The sequence below is a fragment of the Furipterus horrens genome, unplaced genomic scaffold, assembly GCF_987537825.1.
Source record: "Furipterus horrens unplaced genomic scaffold, mFurHor1.1.pri manual_scaffold_17, whole genome shotgun sequence".
In the NCBI taxonomy this organism is placed as follows: domain Eukaryota; kingdom Metazoa; phylum Chordata; class Mammalia; order Chiroptera; family Furipteridae; genus Furipterus; species Furipterus horrens.
Window position 1 is genome coordinate 87097482 of NW_028327187.1, and position 14641 is coordinate 87112122.

Sequence of the window (14641 nt, forward strand, 5' to 3'; positions counted from 1 at the left end):
GCCTACTTTGTAATTACCAATCTGTACTTCTCAATCCCTTCAGCTTTTTCACCCAGTCCCCCAACCCTCTGTCAACCTTTTCTTTGTATCTATGGATCTATTTCTGTTTTGTTTGTTCATTTATATTGTTCTTTAGATTCCACATGTAAGTGAAATCAATCATGTGGTTTTTGTCTTTCTCTGACTGACTTATTTCACTTAGCATAATACCTTCTGGGTCCATCAATGTTGTTGCAAATGGTAAGATTTCATTCTTTTTTATTATATATATATGTATATACCACAGATTTTTTGTCTACTCATCTATTGATAAGCACTTGGGTTGCTTCCATAGTTTGGCTATTATAAATAATACTGCAGTAACATAAGGGTGCATATATTCTTTTGAATTAGTAAACACCTGTAATATTGTTGAACCACCCCTGTTTGACAAAGCCAAGATCCCCTTTACCACATCTCAAGGCCATAAATAACTCCACTTGCTGTTTAAGGGTGGGGCTCTAAATTCCACCCTGCCCATCCAAGTTTTGACCCTGCCACCACCAGTTTTCTAGGTTCTTACCTCAACAGCTCCCAGCACTGACACATTGATTTGCTCAAGGAAGAGTTGGTTATTTTGATCATTTTCAAAAATGAGGCAATTTAAGATTGTCTTTAGGTTCTGTATTTGCAATACTAGGGAAGAGCCTTTCTGAGTTAATTGTGGGCACAAGGGCAAGGGAGAACAGGGAAAGCAGTGAGTATTTGAAAGGAAAATGAAATATCTGAGAATTCCACTCAAGTATGTGCCAAGATAATGGCAATACTGTGTGGTGGGTCCAAGTGGGTCTCAACCTTGCTGTTTTTTTTTTTTTTCTGGCTTTTTATCTTGCCTTTACCCAACACTATTTTATCTCACTTTCCTTATGTGTAAAATGGATTGTTGTAAGGTTTAACTGGAATCGTGCAATGTAAAGCACTTAGTAAGGTGCCTAGTACCTGGAAAGAGTTCCATTCCAGAGAGTAATTGAAGCGCTGGAGGAAGACACCCCAAACTGCTATCCTCCCAAACCCTCAAGCAGATACTGTGCAGAGGACCAAGGGGTGGTGGCTCCAGGGAAGGACTTTTGCAGGCCTCAGGCGACCTCTCCTCCAAGGAGCCCATCCTCCCCCAGGTCTGAGCTGAGAGCAGGGCGGGAGCATTGGCTGCTCGCTCCACCCGGCCAGGGCGTAGACCCACGGGCGGGGCTCGGCTCCCCAGCTTCCTGGGCGGGCAATTTAGAGGTTCGACAAAGGCAGAAGTGCTCCGGCCAGCACTGCGGGCAAGGGCCACGACCCAGACCGGAGCAGCGGGCACCCGGGCGGCCTGGAGAGGGGCGAGCGCCATGAGCAGAAAATGCGACGTGGTCGTGGTGGGGGGCGGCATCTCAGGTCAGTCGTGGCTGCGAGTCCTTCTTCCCGATCCTGCACTCAGAGAATGTGATGGCTAGCAGAGGCGTGCAGGGCGGCCATGAGGGGGGATTGCGCCAAGAAGCCTTTAGATTCTCCGTGCACGGGGAGGGGATTTAGGGTGTCCAGAGTGCCGCAAAGAACTCTCCTTATGGGAAGGATTTGGTGACCTTTGGACAGAAGCATGGGGCTGGAAGTCTGTTGCAGATATGGGGCTTTGACTTTCTCCTCTGGAAAACTGCCAAATCTGTGCTTGTGATTTTCGAAGCAAGGGGAAAGGGGGAGGGCAGGAGAGAGACTCCTACCTCGGGTTAGAGCAAAGATCGGTCACTTGCCCCAAGCGAAAATCAATCACTTGCTCCAACCAGACCTGAACACTCCACACCTACTCTTGGAGCAGGCATGCACCACAACGTATTATCCTGACACCAGGAAAATGATCTTGAACAGCTCCCAGTTCAGAAAGAAGGGAATTGGACTCCTGACCCCAATTCTCTGTGGTTCCATGATTGTCATGGCTCTACCTGGGTCTGCAGGGCTCTCTTGGCAAATGTTTCTCTCATCCTCTCCTCTTCCCCTCACCAGCACAGGATAGCCAAACAACCCAGCAGGGCTGTGGTGGAAAAACTTGGCTCTCTCTGACCCAGCTCATATTTGGCAGGGATAGGGAAAGAGACTACTCTCTGAGGAATGAAGGTGGGGGAGGGTGGCTGTTCGCACAGCAAAGGCTCCCAAAGACAGAAGTCAGATGGAAGGATGAGGTCAGTGGGGGACCCCACCCTCTGAGGAGGGTCAGTCGTATCATATGGCGTGGGGTCAGTTGGAATAGCCATGCTTTCAGAACAGTCTGTTTAACAGACCCTTGGGGATGCTTTGGCCAAACTTCCAGGGCCTCCTGGTGCTTGAGCAATAATTAGAACACCCATGGATGTGATGGCTAAGACTAGCTCTAATCAAATCTCAGGAGCAGGGGTTGGTCTTGCTCCCCGTGAGGTCAGCAGGACAGAGGTGCTCTGACTCTGCTGTACTTGGCATTGGATGTTGGGTGCTGACCCTGGTCCTGGACACCTCCTTCCACTTAAACCTTCCTTACCTTTGAGTCAGATTTCAGGCTACCACTTCAGTCATCCTGGCACTCTTGAGCTCACCCATGACAGGCTATGTGCTTGGTGCTGCAGGAACATAGATGAATAAACACAACAGCATGCTGAGGTGGACCAAGGCTATATAGATTTAGTTTTCTTTCAGCATTTTTGATATCTTCTCTCCTGGAAGAAATTAGGCTTAAAAGCACATCTACCTAAGTGTTTTATTTATTTATTTAGTTTATTTTTTTGTGGGGACCCCTGCTCTGTAACAATTCCCCCTTCTCAGACTTAAGACCCTTTATAATCTTATAAAGGACAATGGGCAAAGGTCTCGTGCTCCTCTAGCTGCTTCAAGTTGGACATGGTCGTCATCCTACCTACCCTTGGGTCCAGAAATCCCTAATGAGAGTGGGGATGTGGAGGGAAGGGTGACCTTCTCACATGGGGAAGGATCTTGCAAACTCTAGGTCAGTTGGCTGTCCCCAGACAATGTCATGCTCGGTTTAATAGGCTGGCATCCTTGTTGTATTCTGGGGGCAACAGATTTGGCAACAGGGTTAAAAGGCATCAGTTAATCCATAACCACTCAATGACAAAAGGCAGGGATTAATTTTTCAATGTCCCACATTGGGAAAAAAAAAGGCTTCTTTGGAGGAAGGTGTGCAAGGCACGTCACACCTGTCCAAAGCCCTCTTGCCCACTACACTTAATTTGGGCTGAGGGAAATATTTTAGGGTTCCCTCCCCTCTCAGACCTCTGAGCCCTTTCTGTCCAAGCCATTAGGATAGAGAAGAGAAACCAGTTTTGAAGTGAAGCCCACAGACCACCCCATACTTCACCAGCCCATCCACTTAGTTCAGCCAAACAGTTGAGTCTCAGGAGGCAGCCATGCAGACAGGATTAAGTGAGGCCTATATGTAGAGACAATCCCTCAGGTGATGAGATCATAGACTTATGTCCTATGAAAACAGAACACACATGTTAATTTATGCAACATAGCCCACAAACCAGTCTCTAGATCTGAGAGACTGTCTTATTGGGAAGACATCTAGTTGCAAGGCATTTGACATTCTTCTTGCCTGTAAATTAAGCATCTTTGATGATGTCACAGACCTAATTTAACTTTCAAATGAAAACAAACTTTAAATAGAAATAAACTTTAGAGACAGTTAGCTGCACTAGTTTATAGTCTACCACTGAGCATTGTGATTTTCCTTGAATCATGATTTTTCTCCTTAAGTTTACCCTCCTTGTCATTAAAGGGACTGCGTTAAGTCCAGTTTTAATTTATCCTGTTCATTTGCATAAACACAACAAGAGCAGCAAATGATCACATATGATCTTTAAGTCTGCTTTGCTGATACTTACACAAGGAACCTTTAGGGTGCAGAGGCGGATTTAACAGTGGGTGCACGGGGCACGCGCCCTAGACCCCGACTTCTGAAGGGTCCCTCAAAACCCCAACTTTACACTTTTTTCTAATGTCACCAAGTTTGGTTTCATATGTGCAATTTTAATTACTTACAAGTTTACAATCAGCAGTAAAACCTGATAGTATGTTTTTATTTGCTTATTTTCATTATTTCATTACTATACTGCATACTATACATATACTATGCTGCATAGGCTCCATGCAGCTGCGCTATCGTTCATCAGAGCAAATATTTTTTATTTATTTAAAAATATGGTTAATGTGTATTTTTCTTTTCCCTGTCTCTTCCTCTTTTTTAAGGGACCCGATATTTTCTTCTGCTCCCAGGGCCTCAACCAACCTTGATCTGCCTCTGTTAGGGTGACCTTTAGTCTGCCCTTCAGGGCACAGAGGCTGAGCCACATATCTGGCATTCAGCCTTGCCTATAAACACCTGTCTTTTCCAAGTCCTTCAGGTTTTCCATTGTGCCTTAAGGTTCCTTCTAGCCATCTTTCAGGAAAGCAACCTACATTCCTTCCCTGGAAATATTGCCATGGACTACACAACCAACCAAGGTACCAGGCCTTTTTTCTCATGGGCTTTTATTACCTTCAAAAGTCAATCCCAGTTCCTCAGGGCTTTTTGTAACAACCAGAGCCCAAGCATGTCTCCTTTAGGCATGACGTTCCAGTCAAAGTCTTGGTCAACAAAACCTGTACGAACAACTGATCTTATTAGTTTTATGCAAATAACCTTATATCTTTCTTACTTCTTCAGAATGCCAGGTAGGGAGAAATATATACAGTGTGAAGGAAAATCCTTGTCCTTCTAATATTCACCAAAATTGCATTTCCATGCTTTACACTATCTTTTATTCACTTTCTTACATGTGAGGGTTTTTTTTTGGGGGGGTGTATTTCCTAGCTCATTTATTAATTTATTTTGCTTTCATTTTTTCCACTAAAAATTTTTACTTGTTTGTTTTTCTATGACAGTTGTCCCACTTTTTTCCCCATTGCTTCCCCACACCCTGCCCACCCCTTCTCCCATAGTTTGTCCCCACACCATTGTCCATGTCCATGGGTCATTTGTACATGTTCTTTGACTAGACCTTTCCTTTATTACCCCTCTTCTTTCCCTCCCACCTCCCTCCTTGTCACTGTTGGTCTACTCCTTGTTTACATGCCTCTGGTTCAATTTTGCTCATTTGTTTGTGTTGTTCGTTAGTCTCCTGTATTAGGTAATATCATATGGTATTTTTCTTTCATTGCCTGGCTTATTTCGCTAAGCATAATTCTCTCTAGTTCCATCCATGTTGTTGCAAATGGTAGAAGGTCCTTCTTTCTTTCTGCTACAGGATACTCCATTGTGTAAATGTACCACAGTTTTTTGATCCACTCATCTACAGATGGGCACTTAGGTTGTTTCTAGCACTTGGCTATTGTAAATAGTGCTGCTATGAATCTAGGTGATTTAGAAAGTATTAAGTACTTCTTGATACTGCCTTGCAAAGCACCCCATCTTATGGAAGCTAAAGGTTCTCTTTTCAGGCCCCCAAAGTCTTTTTTTGTCCAAAGTATATCTAAAGGGTTCAGGTTTTTCCATTACCCCTTTTATTTTGCCCTTTCTGATTCATATTCTAAACCTTCAAGCTCACTCAAGTTATTTACGTTGAACTCATATGGGAAGGATAGATATGGGTTTAGCTATTTTTACAAAAGGTGGTGAATCTCTATATTCATCCTCAAACTCTCAAAACCAGGGACTGCTGAGCAGATCTTCCTTTTCTCAAGAACAAGACATTGAATAGGCACTGTTCTAAAAACCAAGAAAGCAGGGTTCCAGGGCTTTATTCAATTGCTTTATCTGCCACATGAGAATAACACCAATTTTTCATGGCTAGATTACAGGGTCATTGTGAAGATCAAATGAAGCAATGAGTGTGAAGATAGTTTTTTAATTGTGACTTATGACACAAGTTCTACAAAAGTTTTGCACATTTATTCAAACAGTAAACATTAGGGTAAGGTGAGGTAGGGCATGCAAGGATGGTTCATATTGTGACTGCTATGGATATTTGTCAATCCAGGAAGAGAGATGAGAAACCCAAACAAAGACAATATAAGGTAGAATGTAGTACATGCCACAAGAAGGATCCATTAATTAATTAATTAATTACTCATTCATTCAATGAACATTTACTTCCTGTTGCACATTTTATACCAAAGAAAATGAAAAGTAAATTATACAGGGCCATTGTCTCTGGGGAGCTCAAAGTTGATGTGGGGAGCAGAGTCATGAACAATTAATATAAATGATCTATGAAGATAGATGCTTTAGTAGGGCATACAAAAAGTTCTAGAGAAAGTGATTGGAGAGAAAGTTGAACTCTGTGTGGGAAAAACTGGGCAGACTTCACAGAGGAGGTGACAGTTGAAGTAGGTCTTAAAGAATGAATATGAATTCACCAGAGGACTAGATGAAGAAAGAATTTTAAGCTAAGGAACAGCTTCAGAGAGGAGGAGGATGGAAAGATGTGCAAAAAAGGAGAATGGTATTAATGCATTTCCAGTTATAAAATAAATAAATCATGGGGATATAATGTACTGCATAGGGAATATAGTTACTAATATCATAATAACTGTATGGTAGTAGGTGGTTACTAGACTTATCATGGTGATCATTTTGGAAAGTATATAAATATAATCACTATGTTGTACACCTGAACTAATATAATATTGTATGTCAACTATAATTTTTTAAAAAGTAATTGATTTAAAAAATCACAGATATGTTAAAAGAAAATGGTAGCATGTTTAGGAAACCTTGAGAACTTCAATGTGGAGAGTTGGGGGGTCTGGTAGGAGACCAAAGTACAAAGGTCAATTGGGATGAATTGTGGGAAGTCTTGTATGTCACCTCAAAATGTTTAGTTCTTTTTGTGGTCATTGAATGGACACTGAGGATTTTTTCTCTCATAAAGTGACATGTGTCAAGTGACAGTGTTGGCGAAAAGAACCACGTTAGGAAAAGGATAACAGGTTTTGGGGAAAGATGGGACATCTGGAGTTGGAGGTGCTGGAAGGACACCCAGGGAAAGATGTCTAGCAGGTGGAAATGCAAGGAAGAAGTTGGGTTTACAGAGAAGTTTTAGTTGAAGCCACTGAAGTTAATAAAATGACCCATACCAAGAGTGTAAAGGGAAGAGAGGAGGCCAAAACAGAACTAGAAGAGAGGGTGCTTACTTCCACCACATGAAGGAAGATATTTAGTTATTTTCCATAGTTTGATGAGACAGATGAGGAAACTGAGAAAATGGAAAACACTTTGTGAACTTCAGATCTTAGCTCAGGTATCATTTCCCAGGGTAGCCTTCCTGAACACCCCTACCTCTAGATAGGATTACATGCTTCTGTTTAACTCTCCTCTGCCACTTTGTTCTTTCCATGAGTTTTCAGTTGTTCACTTGTTAGTGTAATTACATACATACTTTATTTTATTGCACTTTTTTTTATTGTGCTTTACAGATAGTGTGTTTTTTAATAAATTTAAGGTTTGTAGTGATCCTGCATCAAGGAAGTTTATGGGCACTATTTTTCCAACAAGCTCAGGTTATGGTTAACATTTTTTAGCAATAAAGTACTTTCCAATTAAAATATGGTTGTTTTTAAAGATATAATGCTACCGTGCACTTAGCACTTATGCTATTGTATAGCATAAACAGAGCTTTTATATGTGCTGGGAAACCAAAAACTTTGTTTGACTCTCTTTCTTGCCATATTTGCTTTATTGTGGTGGTCTGGAACCAAACCCAAGATATGTCCATGGTATGCCTGTATGTATATTCAATATCTTTCTTTTCCACTAGACTGTAAGCCTCTGGATCCCAGAAAGGTATCTTTTTTTCATCCCCAGAGGACCCCCAACCCTCAGCTCCAAAGCTCTGGCCCAGTTAGTACTCAATAACTATGTCAAATTAATTAACTTTAACTTTTTAGCAATGAAGTAGCAATTGATTGGATCTGAAATTCACTTCAATGCATTTCCTTCCAAATCATGTTAAGAATAAGAAACATGGTAAAATCAGAATTTTAGAATTAGTTAGGTGAATGACCCAATGATTTACATTTAAGAGTGTCTGAATTTGATTCTTGTTTTTAAACTTTGTTAATCATTACGTTTGGTACATTCTGATCATGTGCATGTGCTAATAGATTTTTAAAGCTGTCAGCAAGTTTTAGTCACTCCCATTGAGATAAGTAGAGCTGTGGGGGGGGGGAATGTCTGGTTAATGTATAACTTTGTTTTTTGATGCTTGAAAAATTCCAAGAAAATTGTGAAACAGCTTTTTAGAAATATGTGTGGAATCTAGATGCAAACCTTCTGATACATCTTTCACCCAAGGAGCAGATTATCTCTGGAGTCTTGGCAGAGCAGCTGCATTTTCCAGATGGAACTGGACCACAGCACATTGTTTCTGTTCCAATGCTCAGTTCAATCCTCTCTATAAAATCTTGCGCAATCCTCAAAATAAAATCTAATAAAAAGGGAAACTTGAAGCAGAAAGGAGAAGAAAGTGTCTGTTAAGCTTGACAGAGGAGATTCAGCCATCTGAATGTGGCAAGCATTTGGCGAAGATCCTGAAAAAGTTGGAGCCAGCTTCCAAAATTGTAAGCTACACATGGCAGGTCATCTGTGCGGCCAGAAGAGCAAGCTTGCTACAAGCTGGCAGGTGTGGTCTGGACAGGGAGTGTCAGAGATGGCCCACAAGGGATCATGAGTTGAGTGAGGGACATGGTGCAGATATGAACCATGTGTTAGTGGTAAAACCACCTCTTCATCTTGGATGGAAAAAGATGGAGAACATCCCTGGGCTCCCATAACCCACCTGAATGTTTTTAAAAATAGTAATTGTGTAGAAGTGCTTGGAAATTTGGGTATCCCATTCAAAGAGAGGATATAGAGAACCTGTATGGCAAAGTTAAAAGAACATATATGTACTGTGATGTCAAACAGATGCATTGTCAATCCCATTTTCTGTATTGACTTGTATGTCACTTTAAAGTTCTATAACTTCTTTGTTCAGCTGCCTCACCTTTATGATGAGACTTTAAATACCTTTATGACATAGAATTAGAAAGGATGAACATGAACGACCATATATTGTGCTAGGATCAGATAAAATGTACATGAAGGACTGTACATGGAGGTCATTATGGGCTCAGCTTGTACCTTTTTGGAAAATCTATCCTTGTTTAGCTTCTAGGGTTTTTTGTTTTTTTTTGAAATCTATGGGAGTAGAAGCAGATATTTCTGTGTAATCATGTCTTCCTTTTCACCAACCAATGATTTTTCTTGCTGTGAGGCATTTATAAGGCGGCAACGAGATTTGAGGTATATGTGCAGTCATCAACAGGAACCTGCCTGGTTCTAGTTGCATCCTGCCCCACACTATCCCTTTATTTCATCCAGTGAGGAGCCTGAGAAGCTCATGCAGTTCTGGGATCCACTGTGTTCCTCATCAGGGGACATTTTGAAAGCTTGAAATATGTCTTTCACCATCACCAGCTCTAATTCTGATTCTGACCTGGTCTTCACTTCAGCCACCTGACTCTCTTAATTACAATAAATAACAAATATATTAATAATAAATGATATTAATTTTACTAAATAATATTATTTATTAATTAATATTAATTATTAAATAATAAGTAAAGGTGGCATGTTAAGCACTGTCTACATGCTGAACAAGGTGTTAGGAACTTGACTTTTCACAGCAGCTCCGGGAGGGTTTAGAATGATAAAGCCTTGTTCCTTCTGCTTAATTTTACTACACTGGTGTGTGTGGGGGAGCTGCTTGGTAGGCCATGAAGGCAGAGCCAGGTGCTACTAGAATCACAGTTTCTAGGTGCTTATACATTCTCAGAGGTCACCAGGGCACACTTAAGGCTTGGCTTGGCTGTTATCAATAGTGACAGTTTCTTTCTCCTCAGCCCAAGTGTTAAGGTTGAGGCTTCCTGTCATCAGGAGAAGTGCTAGAGCATAAAGGTTAAGAACTTGGTGTCTACCGTTATTCCACTGCTTACTAGCTGTGCCACTTTAAGTAAAGTCAGTAACCTTTCCTTGTCTTGGTATTCTTATCTAGAAAATAGGAATAATAATGGTATCTACTTCAAAAGTGGTTGAGAGAATTAGAAAATGCATGTAAGGTGCTTGGAGTGGGGCTTAGCATCTGGCAAGCACACAGATGTTTGCTATTATTGTTAATTGGGCGGGTAGAATAACCACCAACCACTAGTAGGTCTGAAGTGCCAGTGTGCCAGCTGACTCCACTGTCAAACTTTAGGTTGAGGAAGTGGCTAGTGTCTGTGAATGTGCATGCACACACATGAAATATTATCATGTAACAGGGATACCACATCTCAGCCTTGCTTTCTTGGCTTGGATATGAATTTCTAATGTGTTATAGATGATGTAAGAATGCCAGAAGCTAAATTTAAAGAAAAAGCTTAAACTCTAATTATTTTTATTATATTTAAGAGATAAATATGTCAAAAAATTTAAATGCAGAACACATATCTATATAAAGATTTCTAATTCATTTAGTGTTAATACTAGGATCACCTCAATATTACTCAATTTAACTTTTATTTCCCTAATGAGTTTCTTCTACACCTTGTGAGAATGTAATTACAGGAGCAGCTAGTTCCAGACTCTTACCCTTTGCAATTTTCAGATCAGCCATTTCCTTCATAACAGAAACTTATAATATGTTTGGGTATCATTTGTTCGCACTCACATGACTGCAAATATGCATCGAGAGGATTTTAATAAAGTGGTTACCTTATACAACTGATATTTATATCATTAAAGTTGTTTAAAACCATAACTATAGCTTATAATTGAAATCTCAACTGTTTTAATTATTCTTGCAGTTTTGACAATAAATACACAAGTGACTTCTGGGTCAAATTTATCCAGTGAACTTGAAGAGATAATTTAGTTTCTAACTTACTTATCTAACATCTTGGACCTCAGTAGTGCTTGCATGTTCCATTGACGTAGTAAAGTACTTATAATGTTTTAGTGTCAAGTATTATTTATCCAGGTATCAATAATGACAAATAGTATGTTATCACCAAATTCTAATGTTACATTTCTTTATTCCTGTCATGATTCAAACTACATATAGATATGTACATTGAATTAGAATATCTATAGTTTAAATAACATTTAAAATTAGTGAATACTAAATTATTACAGGTGACAAGATCGTAGGATAATGACACATGTCAGTCAGATCTGGGACAAATGACATGTATGCCATTGCATGTGAACCTTCAGTTTCATCTTTAGATTTGATGGCATTGTATTTATAGCCTTAGCAGTGCTCCATGTATATCTCTTGTTACTAAATCTCATATAAATTATCAGTTTAAACATCTGTAATCCCTCACCTGACCGTAGGCTGACCAAATTCTGGGACTTTGTATGATTTATTTCTCTATCTCTGCTGTTTAGAAAGGAACCCAGGCCACTTAAGCCCCAGAAATTGAATTAAGTTGGTAGAGTCCCTTGATCATGACCATGGGTCTTCTCAGGCTTTGGACCCAGAAAAGGTAAGCTCTACAACCAGAAACCTATTGAAAAAATGGAGTGAACCTTTCACCTCCTGTAGGAAGGAGGGTAACACAGAAGCGAAATGGTTCAGATCCCACCAATGTCCCTAACTGGAGCTTGGGCTCCTACTTCTTCAGCCTCCAGGTCCTCATTTATAAAGTGGAGTGATGGTCCTGGGGCTAACTCCTGTAATGCTCAATAAATGTTTAATATGTTATTTTTACCAGTGAACTGATAATACTTAATGGAGGGGATCCTGGAAATGTACAGGACTGAATATTCTTCTAAGTCTAATAAATGAGCCAAATCGAGAAGCTATATTCAGAGTGAGTGTTTTTATCCCCATAAAATAATTCTCTGGAGATCTACTCAGGTTAAGTGAGTAGTATTACAATTTTTGGAAGGGCCCAAGTTTGCTGGCCTTAGCTTTTTAGTAATGTCTCTGCACAAAAGTCATTATTTCCCTTAATAGAGGGAGTGTAATGGTATAAAAGTCTTTCCTGATTTTGAACATCCAAAGCACATAAACTTCTTCTGAGGCAAAAAATGGTTTGCTTTAGTAGAATCATGGGTGACTGAAGATGATGAAAGCATCTCCAGAAATTTTAGCTACTAGTGAGAACGCCTGGTTTTCTGTCCAAGGAAAAACAGGCCTGAGAGGCCGAAAGGCTAGCTCCAGGACTCATAGCCACTTCTTTTGAATAAAGCTACTATTCTGAGGATGAACCCCAAATTTATGAGGAAGTGCAATTAAAACAAGAACATGACCAAATGATGCTGAGTAGAAGGTAAAAATCACTAATACTTTGAAAACACTGTTCCTACATTCTACTTTCATATTCACAAAATGGATCCATCTTCATCCTCCTCGGTTAACTCAGTAAAAAAGGTACTATAGAAAACCAAGTCCCAGTATGCAATGTTGATAAAAGCCAGCATACATTTATTAACTGAAGGAAGGTATAGAAAAAGGGTAAGACCAAATTCTTACCTTAGGAAACCAGACCAGCACATAAGGAACCATTAATACTAATATGTAATTGAGTTCTGTACTGTGGGACCCAATGGATAGAAGACATCATTGAAAATTCAAGTAGCTGGAGAAGGTCTCATTCAGGGAGTGTGTAGTGAGCAAGGGAGCATCCCCAAAAGGAGCTACTGACACACTTCTGTGTCTTTTCACCATGCCAGGTTTATTAAGGGGGACCTCTCCAATAAGCCAATAGAGTTATACACAGGTTACACACAAAATAGGGGGATGGGGTGCTTACTGGATAGAGCAAACAGAGTGAGCATCTGGCACAAAGTCCTGGTTATTGGAGGTCTCTGCAGATGGAGATGTGTGTGTTGGTTGCAAGCCAGGTGGCTGCAGTGACACCACACTTCTGGTGGAGAAGTCCTCTTGGGCCCTGAGCGTGACCCATGGTACAGCCAAGCTTGAGGAAATGGTCGAATCTTTGGGTTCTTATAGCCCACCATGGGTGATGGTCATGTTCATATCAGTGTACAGATGGAGTCTTTGTCCAAGTGTCCAGACTTGCAGTTTTGGGTGATCTGGGCATATCCTGCAGTACATTCCCATTACACCCCATTACCTCAATCCTGGGCATCATGCCACTTGACATTACTGTCATGGCTGACAGTGACTACAAATTGAATTATCGAAGGTATCCCAAAAGTCTGCTCAGCTCTTGCTCTATAAATAATGGAATTCAAGCATATCTTTTAAAATATGTATCTTCATCTGAGAATGTGCTTATTGATCTCAGAGAGAGGAGAAGGGAGGGAGACAGAGAGAGAAATATAAATGTGGGAGAGAAACATAAATTGATTACCTCTCACATGAACCCTAACAGGGGACTGAACTGCAACCTAGGCATGTGCCCTGACTGGGAATCAAACCTACAACCTTTCATTTTAAGGAATGAAGCTCCACTGAGCTACACTGGCCAGGACTTTAATGGGTCTTGAAGAACAAATAAGATTTGGGTGCGTAGACAAGAAGAGACAGGCTTTAAAGTTTAGAAGAATAATATAAATCATAGAGACACAAGCCCTAAGTAACATTTTATTTTATTTATATGAAGATAGAAAGCCCAGCAAGATTAGCATAATAGGATGGGGAGATAAGGGTAATAAAGTTAATAGAAAGAGGGCTGTATCAAATGATGACACATTGAAAAGAAAAGGTAAGCCCTGGCTGCTGTGGCTCAGTGGATTGAGCATCGGCCTGTGAGCCAAGTGTCACTGGTTCGATTCCCAGTCAAGACACATGACTAGGTTGCACGTCAGGTCCCCAGTTGGGGCGCAAATGAGAGGCAACCACACAGTAAAAAAAAAAAAAAAGAAAGAAAATGAAAAGCAAAGGTAATAGTTACATTTTTCTGTGGTTGGAACTAGGGAGCCATTGAAAATTTATGCTATAAAGATAAGGTGAGCAGCTGTGTACCTGACAAGCGAAAGAGGGGCACCTGAAAGTCAGGGACACCACAAGATATGTAGAAGTTCAGGAAAAGGCTGAGAGGTGATCAGCTGATTATAATGAATTGGGTTATCTCGACCCTCAAGACAGGTTGCAAGAGGCAGGGACAGAGGGGAGGCAAGAATGGGAAGAAGGTCTTCAAAGGCATGCTGTGCTTTCTTCTGTTTTGCTGAGAGCCCACCTAGAAAAGAAGTATCACAAAAAATTAATGTTTTTCATTAAAGTTTTATCATTAGAATTAAAGGACTTGACAATATTTAAATTTTTGCCTAAAAAAATAAAATCAGAGCTCTTCTTCCTCAGGGCTTTGATCCAGTTTATAAAATGACAAACACATCTTGGACAATCTCAAACATGAAGCGAACGGTTCATCCTGTGTGTTATATAAAAGTTCTCATTGAAACCTGTTGTTTTGTGAGAGAGCGCACAATCAGAAAGCATCTATGGTTAGGTCTGACCTTTCAAATATTAGTCATGCTACCACAGTCTCCATTTAATAGCATCTTAAATGTCATATTCTAGTTAGTTTCCACATCATGTCAGAAGTTTAAGCTCTTGATCGTCTTATGTTTAGTCACCTCTTACCAAGGCCAATTCTCACTCTAGCCTCA

At 40.4% G+C, this 14641-nt stretch overlaps 1 protein-coding gene across 2 annotated transcripts in view; it reads left to right on the forward strand.

Annotated features, from left to right (window-relative positions):
* The first annotated feature begins 1233 nt into the window (after window positions 1-1233).
* Window positions 1234-14641, forward strand: part of MAOB (monoamine oxidase B) — a 152884-nt gene continuing 139476 nt past the window's right edge. For both annotated transcript variants that reach the window (XM_090263875.1, XM_090263874.1), the window contains exon 1: window positions 1234-1410. In XM_090263875.1, the coding sequence (XP_090120001.1) occupies window positions 1365-1410 (46 nt within the window). In that variant the 5' untranslated portion in view covers window positions 1234-1364. The remainder of the gene's footprint in view (window positions 1411-14641) is intronic.